Consider the following 11,351-nt stretch of genomic DNA (forward strand, 5'->3'; position numbering starts at 1 on the left):
ACTTCAAATGAGCAGAGCAACACAAAGGCCTTGAAGAGCTATTTATTGTCTGTGGCAGGTGCTAAGGGTACATTCTCAGCAAAACCTATTCATGAATAGATTGTTTCCATGTAGCGAAGATGGTTTTGGTTTGAGGGCTTGTTCTGGCTCCTCACTGGAGAACTTCTTGAGTTAATGGCTGTGGCATTCTGTCTGCCAGGGCGTGGCCCCTCCAAATCAAGGAAGGCACCTGTGCAGGACACACAGAGCCCCTTTTGTCATCCGACTCTGTCACTTTGAAGCTTCTGAATAATTAGTTTACCTTACAGAGCTGAAAAAATAACTCAGGGAGCTTTCTATTTGAGGTACCATCTATTACTCCACCACTAATGCCATTTTGCCACATGATTGCCAATCATACAAATGACCACACATGAGTAACCACATATGAGTAATCACATTGCAACTTTGGACCTGCCCAAACCACCCAAGGTTTGGAAGAGCTCAGCCTGGGAGGCCAGGCCAGGCCCTACCACTGGCACAAACAGTGCTTGCTGGAATGCCTCGCTGCCAGCGTGGTGTGCTTGTTGCTGCTATGCCCCTTTTACACTGGCAAAGGCGGTTATTGCTTTTGTTTCGGATTCTCAAAGGGGAAGTCAGCCAGTGTAATGTAAGTCACCTCTGTACCATCACGATGTAATCCTGGGCCACATGAGAACCTGTGTCAGTTTGGGTTTGGTCAAGGAATGAACATAAGGAAAGGTAGAGAGAGAAGTATTGATAGCACTATGCAAAATAGTCTCATCTGAGTTACTTAAACTTCACAGAATTCTTCAAGTTACATCAGCATTATTCTCTTCCTTTTTACGAATACAATTAAGGCATAAGTATACGTAAATGCCCCAAATTGCACAGTTAGTAGACAGTTGTGCCAGTATTTGAATCTAGTCTTGTCTAATGTCAAATCATATCCTTACTAGTACAACTATTGGTGATAAAATATGAGCTATTAATTGAAAGCCTACTGTGGTCTTCTTACTTTAAATTGTCATTATTTATGTAATGTGCACAATTTATTGTATTACAAACATAAAAAGAGGTATTTGAGCACTGAAGGTGTATGAGAACTTAGTATTTGTTAGACTGTGAGGTCCTTCAGAGCGGAATCTGGACATCTGGGTTTTACTTGTTAGTTTTTAACCTCTGTGAAATGGACGGCCTTGTAGAAATGTAAAGAATGCTGAATTAAGTGACAGATGGATTTCTTTTTAAGCACAGAGGGTGAGAGTAGCTCAGCTCTCTAAACAGAGATCCTTGTAGAGACGTTGGTCCTTATGACCTGGGAGGCATAAGAACCCCTGAACTGATAATGTGAGAAATGCAATCTGTCCTGTCCATTAAAAGAGAAATTGAATACATTTTACACATTGTCATTTCACTGTAACTTTGAGTGTTATATGGCACTGAATGGGGTTTTTTCCTCCAATGATTAATTAAAATCACTAGAGAGAAAGCTCTCTCATTTTGCTCTTAAAAAAATATTGATGTAAAATGACCTCGGAGTCATTGATATAAAGTGACCTCAGAGTCACTGATATGAAGTGACCTCAAATATAACTAAGTTGAAGGCAGAGAGAGAGCTGATTTCATCACTCAGCCCCCCTCCCCTCTCATATATATAGTCTTCTGGATAGTAGTCCGGTGCCATTAATTGTTTTTTGTTGTTACTGCAGGTGAAGACAGATGACAGAGTGGTTAAGATGGACCTTGGTTTACTCTTCCTGAGGGTACGCAAAATGGACTCTGGCACCTATGTGTGCCAGACAGTAGAGCATAGTTTTGTCCATACTGTCCGTAAAATCACCCTGGAGGTAGTGGAAGAGGAGAGAGTGGAGGAAATGTTTAATAAAGACAATGAAGAGGGCAGGGCTCACAAGATGCCTTGTCCTGCCCAGAGCAGTATCCCGCAGGGCACGAAACCATGGTACAAGGAATTCTTGCAGCTGATTGGTTATAGCAACTTCCAGAGAGTGGAAGAATACTGTGAAAAGGTATGGTGCACAGATAAGAAGAGGAAAAAGCATAAAATGTCACCTTCCAAGTGGAAGTATGCCAACCCACAGGAGAGGAAGCTCCGTCCCAAAGCGGAGCACTATCGCCTGCCCAGGCACACGCTGGACTCTTGATGGGGTGCAACCATCGACGGGCTTCTGCAGAATTTATATTTGGGACCTAAAAATAGAAGAAAAAAAGAATGAGAAATCACCCAACTTCTTTGCATTGAAGAGATTTCTGTAATACAGAAATGACTGTAAAGGTGTTATGATAAATTATTCTATAAACTCATTTGACTGGTTAAACATCACATAAAAATTAACTAATATTTTTTAGGTACTTGGTTCAATAGTTTCACATTATATTTATCAAAAAGTGACCATAGCTGTAGTTTTGAGTACTTGACTGCTTTTCCATGGCAATTATTACTTTACCCTTGCAAGACTTAAGATAGTGGGAATATTGGTGAAAATTTAGAGATTTTAATAATGATGGAAAAAATTAAAATAAATGTTTTAATCTGCTTTAATTTTGCCTTTACACCACCATGTAAAACATACATAACATCACGTACTTTAACATTTTCATGTCCGTACCTTTTAAAAATTATTGTATTAGTGTTGGCAGAGCCATGAGTTAGATGGAGGGAGTGCACTGTAATTATTGTAAACCATGAAAGAAAAACTGTGGTCAACTTGAAATTTGTGCCCTTCATAAAACAGTCATTAAACCACATTCCAGTACTTCTGTTTCATGCCGAAAACACATCCTTTCAATTTTACTCCAGAAGGAAGTGAAGCAGAAGAGTGAAGTGAAGGTAACTTCTCAGAAAGATCTCAAAGAATGTCAACAGATGGAGTTACAGTCAGAACTCTAATTGAAAAAAATTCTGCTGCCCTCTTGTGGTAGAAAGATATATTCTCTTTTTTTTACAGTTTGTCTAGTAAAGATTTGAAAGCAGGGTTTCAGTAAGTACATCTAGTCCATTCTCAGAAAAACCTAGCTGAAATAAAACTGTGCTAATGCTTATCTCACGCTTTAAGATATTTATGAATAACTTATTACCTCATTAGTTCAAAATGATGATATTACGGCACTGAAGCTCTATAAAAAGTTACATTTTATGTCTCCTCAATAATCTTCTCTGAAATATAAAATAGATTCCCAAAACAATATTTTATTTCTGAAAAAATATTAACGCATTTTGCTCTCAGATATCAAATTTTCCTCTATTTTATATTAAAAAGCGGGAAATTATTTCATGAGTTCACTTAACTACCAAGTTGTTCGGAGCACTTTTGATTTTCTCTTATAAAAAGTATCAAGAAACTTTAGTTTTGAAAATGTTTATTTTCTGAAGTTTTTTCTCCTATTTTATTTAGCAGTTACCTTTCTAAAATATAATTTTGACATTATTCATTTAAATAAAAATTAAAAGCAAGTGAATTACACCTAAAAAGCAAGTATGAGTATTTAAATATTAATTTTAAACAGTATTCATTTTAGTTTTCAAAATTAGCTTAGGGACTACATAAATAAGAAAGTTAAAGTATTGATAACTTGTAAATGGCTTTTCATTTTATTCTAAAATTAAATACATAAATGTTTTAAGAAAGTTTAAAAAGTTCATTCAGTAAGCTGCCCAGGTCTAAAGGACACAAATATACTGAAAAATAACATTCTCCGAAAAACCCAGTTGCTATTTACATAAGAATCCACAGGGGGTCATTGCTGCCCACCAATATTAACTGGAAACAGAATGTATTGGAAGTCAAAGACTTTTAAAAAAGGACTGCATTTCAGTAAAAGCTACCTAATGTAGAAGAATAGAACCATAAACACATTACAGGACCCTCAGCAAAGTTCAAGTCTGAAACACTCAAAGTGAACAGATGAGTGAATAAAGCACAATTAATCAAAAATATTTTCCATTAATACAGGATAAGGGAAATCAGAATTTTCCCTGTATTTGAGTTTTTTTAAAAAGTAATGCAGATGTGGCATAAGTAGTTAGCATTTTAATTTCAACACATGCAAGCAGTTAATAATAATGGCAACAATAACGTCACTTGTGAACTAAAATATTTGGTAACTGAAGAAATAAAACTGAGAAAAACAACTTTTCCATGACTGGTCTTAAGAATTGAATGAACCTACATGCTGTTTGACTAAAATGAATTAACCAGAAAAAAATATTTTAAGTGAAATGCTCAACTTGATTCTAGACAAATAAATACAACCCCAAAACGTGTTTGAAGACTCAAGCCAATTTAGTGAGAGCACTGCATTCCATCTGTGTGTGTACATGCACATGCTTTTACATAGTCCTCAGTTTTCCTCTCCCCTCACCCGCCCCTCTCCCGTTCCCCCCGTACATGCAGGTGTGTGGTGTGCACACAGCGTGACATACTTTAAGAGAAATCCTTTACCCTCTCAAAAGACAAACCAACAGCCTATGTTGCTCTGTCCCTAAGAATCTGAGATGTACAACAAAAACATATTTCTAGTCTTTTTTCTTTCTGGAGTTAAAATTCAAATTCAGAATCTTGTTTGAGAGATGCCCACTTGGAAAATCACACATGATAATATTTATCCCCTCTTTCTTGAACTTGGGAAGGGCACAGGCTTAACCACTTGCAACACCTGGAAGAATTGAGTTTGCCCAGAACCCACCACATTTTCCCCAGATATAAACTCAGTGAAGGAGAGAGGGAGACAAAGCTGAAAAATATAACCACCAACCCTAGTTTCAAAGGGGCACCTCCATGCAGGGTCAGTCTCCTACTTCTGCAGATCGGTACTACATTATGGTTCTCTGTTAAGAGAGGGGACCGGTGGATGGAATGGGCATTCACATCAGAATGGACACCTCCCCTTTCAGTTTTACATCATCTATAGAGCTAGCAATGCCAGTCTGTTAGCAAGCAGGATTACAACTTGAAGGTGTTTTACGTCATGACTTGTGACATCTCTTCCATGCCTAACATCCTACATTGCTAATTTTTCTTTTGATGTTTATTACTGGATAGCTCAGCACAAAGCTACCAATTTGGGGAAACAGGGATTAAAAATAGAATTAAACACTAATAAGGGCTCTAGGGGAAAAAAGGGAACAGAAGGTCATTGCCTATTTAGTAAGTGACAATTCCATATATATTTTAGAGTTGTTTCCTTCCCAAAAGTAGTTACGTACTTAACGATGTTTTTATTGTGTTTAATATTTGCTATAGGGTGTAGGGTTTTATAAATCTTAATAGTGATTATAAACATTTGTAAAGTTTGTAAAATACAATAAATCATTTTGAGTGTTGGTGTTAAGCATGAAACAAACACGGCAGCTGTGGTCCTTAAAAATGAGCTGTCTTTAGCCTGATAGGTAAAGAAAATCGCTGAGCATTCATTGTGTAGACACTTGAGGTCCCAAAGGGAAGTGCTGCGGTTACGAGGGCAGTAGGAAGTCGAGGGTCTTTTCCTTACGGAGGAATATCACCAAGTTACTTCTTCTAAAGCAGTGCTTGCTCATGTTTAAGGACAACACTGTTGCATTTAAATCAGATATAAAGACTAGATTTCCACAAACACTCTTTTGATTGTAATGTGTTATTTAAGCTGGCATGTTTATTTTATTTTTCTGGGAAGATAGCATTATATTTTGGCTCTCCTTGCAAATTGAATGTGTTCTGTTTGTTACAAGCTAGAGTACTATATCGAGGTGTTCTTGTCTGGGTGGCTTTCGTTCCTGTGCTTGCCTGTGTCCACAGAGCACGTGCCAGATCACTTCTTTCCACTGACGATAATAAGCCAAGAGACATCACCTGGTGGCAGGCGGCAAAGCCATTGATCATGCGTCTCACTGACTCTCACGTGGATCTGCCACGGTGCACTGCATAGTTTTTTCTGTACCATTCTGTATAATTTCTATTTAGTCCAACTTAGATGATAAATAAATATTTGCTAAACCTTTATGTGCTTCCTGAGGAGTGTTTTCCAAGTTTTTGCCAGTTGGATTCAACTTTCACAACATGTCAAGCCTAAATGTAAACACAGAATGCTAGCGCAGCACTATTTATTTCTGAGAGTTTAGCAAACAGATCAGGTATCTCTCCTCGGAAATTCACAAGTCAGCTTTCTGAAGCAGGAAGAGTCTACCCCATTACCTTGCAGCAGTTGGGTTCATGTATGCCACACCACACTCTAGGACCAGCAGCCAGATACTGCTTTCTAAATTGTATTATCCAGGTAAGAAATAGTGAAAAAGAGTGCTTGTAGGATGGTAACCAGCAGGATGCCTGTGACTTTGGCAAGCCTCCACTTCTATCTTAAGGTATTGCCATTGTTGTTTCCTCTGCTATTTTTATAAGACCTGGAGAGGTCATTCAAATGAGATTTAGGGATAAATGAATATCACTTTGGGGAGTTTAATCTCGAGCATTGTGGCAGCAAACATTAACATTTACTGGCAATGCTTTGAAGGAAGACGTGGGCGGAAGCCCCGCCACAGTGTCTCTGGCAGCTTTGTGGTATGACGATGCATTCACGGTAAGTGTTTACACGGGTCTTAGCCTCTCATTCATAACACAGAGCCGAGCTCTAGAGTAGTAAATGATGAACCCATTAAAACCGCTCTTTAGATACACATTCACCTATTAGTCAAGGAAAACAGAGAAATAGCTGAGGTGACTAGAAATCTCTTACCTATTATCAAAGAGAACAAAAGTATAGACCTATCTTTTTTACTCAGTAACCATATGCTGGGTGCTAGACCAGGTGCTTCATAAAGTAGAGAAATGTCAATAATGCCACTAGCTATATGGGTAAGTAAAAATTGAATTACATTTGTTCTGAGCATATGTTGACAGTTTTTATTGGAAAAAAAACAAAACATTATTTACTTTATGCAGCATGAAACAATAAGAGTGTAGCTTTTAAACTGTATTTCAAATATTTGGAATGTTGTAGAAGGTATTTCTAGTTATGAATCCAGGCAGGATGACATTGAAATGATTCAAAGGAGCATCCGTGATGTAGCAATGATAGATGGCATACAGGAAGAGAAAATAATTTAACAAAAGGGAAGCAAACAAGACAGGGCGAGGAGGAAGCTGTCTGCAGGACGGAAGAAGGCTCTCACCAGGAACCCGATCAGCAATGCTCTGATTCTGGACTCCTGAACTGGGGAAATAAACCTCCGCTGTTTAAGCCGCCCAGGCCATGGTATTTTCTTATAGCAGCCTGAGCTGACTAGTACACACAGAACAGAGGAAGGAAGAGAATTTAAACACAATCAGGAAAAATTAAAGAAGCCTATTAATATTCCAAACCATCTGAAATTATCTAAAGGTAAGTAGCAAATAGTGGTGTCTGGAAAAAATCAACGAAAAGTGGCTTCTCAGCAATGACTGTTGGCTTAACATCAAGATATTCAGAAACAGTCTCTAAGTTCTGGGTGATTTTTTTTTCCTCTGGATCAGAATAGGTTTCTAAGGAAGGAGAAAACAATTATAAACTTATTTTTCAACAACAACAAACAGCAAAAAAAAAAACAAACAAAACTAGTGACAAGCTGGATGATCTCTTGAAGATTATTCCATGGATTCAATCTGGTTTGAAAGAATGGTTTAAAAACTTGTTTTACATGTTTTGCTTTTTTAAGCAGGGTAAAATAATGAAACTTACTATCTCATGATTTTCATAAGTCAGAAATCAGGATATTACATATCTCAGCTGGATTCTCTGCTTAGGATCTCCAAAGGCCAACATCAGCCACTAGCTGCCTGGGATGTGGGGAAGAATGGACCCAGTCAGGTAATTGGGAGAAATCTGGTTTTTGTGGTTCTAGGACTGAGATCCCTGCCCCTCTCCACATTCGGTGACAGCAATGGACTATTGAATCCTTCTCAGGCTTGGAATCTCTTTGGCTTTCTCTTATGCCACAACTCTCTGCCTCCACCTGGAGAAATTTCTGTGCTTTTAACATTTGTGTGATTAGGCTGGACCCACTCAGATAACCCAATCTGCCTATTTTAACCTTTGTAACTTTAATTACATCTGCAAGATCCCTTTGCCACATAATGCAACACATTCTTGGGCCCTGGGGATTGGGATGCGGACATACCTGGGAGACCGCAGTGTATGCTTTGGCCCCCAAAGATTCATATCCTTCCCCAATGCAAAATATGTTTATCCCATTTTGAGGTCCTCAAAGGTCTCATCCTACTACAGCATCAGCCTAAAGGTCCCAGATCTTATCACCTGTCTTCCAAATCAGGTACAGAAGAAGCTCTTGGTGTATTCCGTCCAATAGCCTCCCAGAGCACAGCTCTTATCCACCTGAGAAACTAAAGGGGTAAGTTCTCTGATGCCAACACTCAGTGATGGGACAGGCATAGGGTAATAGTTGACAGACATTCTGGCTCAAACAGGGAGAAAATTGCCTATGAAATGGAGTCAACATCCAAAGCAGTGTCAGAATTCAGCCAGACAGCCCCCTTTAGGTTTCAAGGCCTGGGAATATTCTCCAGGGGCTCTGGGTTTTGTCCTCTGAATCTCCATCTGTCCCATGGGCTCTCTGTCCCACCCTCTGCACTCCTATATGGCCTTTTAAAATACACCAAAGTCAAAGGCATGGCTTTTCCTAGGAAAATTAGCATGAAGTATACAGGCAATTATCTGTACCCCCAATTAATAACCTCATTTTTGTGGTCAATGTTGAAATCAGGATGGTGCGTAATTGACAGATGACACTGAATGACTTATGCTGACTGTAACATTCTACCAGTTTAATAAATTAAAGTCTAAATTCACAGTTGTATTTGGTAAAAGGCTTGTGGGAAGGTGAAGTCAAGGCAGAATTTAGGATAAAAAATAAAAAATTCACACTCATAAGCATCTATTATGCTAAGTAGTAAATATTTCCAAGCACTTTCTTAGTTAACAGTGAAAACAAAGCGAAACCTCCTTGAGGTAGGAATCTTTACTTACAGGTGAGGAAACCAGTCATCTGTAGACCCCAGATGCAAGGACAAATATTATACACGGCATTTACCCAAAAGTCAAGCCAGCGGCATGCTGGGGCCACCTGATAATGTGTGGGGGCTTCTTCACTTTTTTAATGGCTTTTCATTCCAGGCTCCATTTTCTTCTCTCTTCAGTGTTTTCACAACCCTCCTAACTGCTCTCTTTGCTTCCACAGTCACTTCTCCTCCTCCGTTGTTTACCCAGAAGCCGAAGTCATCTTTCTAAAGCACCGGTGGGATCAGGTATCATCTCTACTGAAAAGCATTCAGCAGCCTCTGTATCCCTAATAGAAACCCCAACCCCCTTACCAACTTTACACTCCCCTTGATTTAACTCTCTCCAAATCTTGTCAGTCTTCATTCTCACCCACCCTTTTTATCCTACTTGCTATATCCATTTCTTTTTTCTCTAGTCGACCTATCTTACCCGAGGCCTTATTCCTGCTGGTATTTCCTGCAATGCTTTGAGTACCCTAAAAAAATGCTTACTCCCAAAGTGAGTAAGAGGAACCTGCTGTATGACCTCACAATTCTCTGTAGTCAGCCTTTTTGTAGCCGTTAGCGCTGCACTGTGGTTGTCGGTCTGCTTCGCGAGGGGCCTGTGGGCAGGAACTCCACCGTGTTTACTCCTGTCCCTGGAATGTGGTCTCAATAACTGGTAATGAACGTAACAAGCAGTTCTGGCACAAATAAATGAATCCATTGGGTTGTGATTATGCTGAAATCATTCATGAATGTCTTGAAATTGTACCCAAACACTGTCCAAAATTTTAGGACAGTTTTTTATCAATTATTAAAATAACCACTGACCCAAAGGTCAAGAAGAACTGTCCTAATATAGTCCATAGCATTATACATGAGGAAACATAACCAGAGATATTAAATGACTTTTTAAAGGTAAAATGGAGGTAGGACATGAGAAAAAGAGTCCAGAACATCAGATGTTGTGCCTTCTTATAAAGGATACAATGTGTCTCTTATCAAATAAAATACAGCATAAAAGTTTTAGGCACCTGGGCAGAGTATTAGAATGTGATTACATTCAGAATAATAAGTTTCAGTCATTGTAGCAAACTACAGATCTCTCTGTTCAATTGTCCCTCCAACCCAAGGTGAAGACAGAATATTTGCTGCTTTGGCTGAAAGCAAGAATGCATGAATGAGTGGATGATGAATGAACAAATCAGAGAATAACATCATTTAAGTTCAAGAAACAAACTGTCAATAAAACGTTCTTTAAATGAACAGGATATTTATTCCTTACATAACTAGAAACCCACAGGGAGGCAGTTCCAGGGTTGGTTAGGTCTGCAGCACAGCGACATTTTCAAAGGCTCAGTAATTTCCATCTTCCCTCTGATGTGCTGAGCTTCACTTGGTCCCGAGCAGATGCTCTGGGTATAGACATTTTCACACACAAGGTGCTCAGGCCAGTACTCCAGAGCAGATTACCTGCTCACCCCACCCACCACCACCCCAACCACAACAAAGTCTCCAGAAGACTCCCATACCTAGATTGGGTCAACACCCATATCAGGGAATCTGGGAAAGACAATTTCTAATCCTAAAATAGAAAACAAATACACCTATATGAAAGAAAGAGAATGGGAGAGACAGCTGTTGGGGTAGGCAAAAAGGAAAGAAAGAAAGAAAGAAAGAAAGAAAGAAAGAAAGAAAGAAAGAAAGAAAGAAAGAAAGAAAGAAAGAAAGAAAGAAAGAAAGAAAGAAGAAAGAAAGAACGAACAAGATCTGTTACAGATATCATCTGTTGAGGCAACAGAAAGTATACTGAAAATTTAAATTTAAATTTAAATTAGTAATACTGGTATAGAATAGGCAAGGACTCGTCCATCCTCTTGGACTGATAATTCAGAGAATTAGTTCCCTGCTTAAGAATCCAGATTTTGGATTCGTCCTGTAGCAGGACGATGCTCTAACCAACTGAGCTACCCGGCCAGGGCCACCGTGTCACACAATTCTTAAAGAACCCTTGGCAGAGATATTTGATTAGATACACTTTTGGAGCATCCTTGGAATATCTGTTCCTTGTCAGTTTTGTTATTATTTATACTAGGAAATTCAGTCTGTTGACGGAACAGCAACTCCAGAAATGTGAGAAAGGTATCCTAGCCTAAGCCAGCAGAACAGAATCTTAGTTCTCATTTTTATAGGTAACTTAGAAAATCCATTAGTTTCTCTGCTTCTAATATGTGAAACGTACTACAACTATGAAATATGTAAAATGAAGTGGTGGGACCAGCAGCTTTTGGAATACTTAATATTTAGAACCTTGTTTGATCC

At 38.8% G+C, this 11,351-nt stretch overlaps 1 protein-coding gene across 1 annotated transcript in view; it reads left to right on the forward strand.

The window, feature by feature from the left end:
* Positions 1 to 5,997, forward strand: part of SEMA3E (semaphorin 3E) — a 249,828-nt gene extending 243,831 nt beyond the window's left edge. Inside the window, exon 17 of the mRNA XM_024559078.3 lies at positions 1,713 to 5,997. Coding sequence (XP_024414846.2) covers positions 1,713 to 2,165 — 453 coding nt within the window. The 3' untranslated portion in view covers positions 2,166 to 5,997. The remainder of the gene's footprint in view (positions 1 to 1,712) is intronic.
* Positions 5,998 to 11,351: the final 5,354 nt, after the last annotated feature.

The sequence above is a fragment of the Desmodus rotundus genome, chromosome 6 (assembly GCF_022682495.2).
Source record: "Desmodus rotundus isolate HL8 chromosome 6, HLdesRot8A.1, whole genome shotgun sequence".
Classification (NCBI taxonomy): domain Eukaryota; kingdom Metazoa; phylum Chordata; class Mammalia; order Chiroptera; family Phyllostomidae; genus Desmodus; species Desmodus rotundus.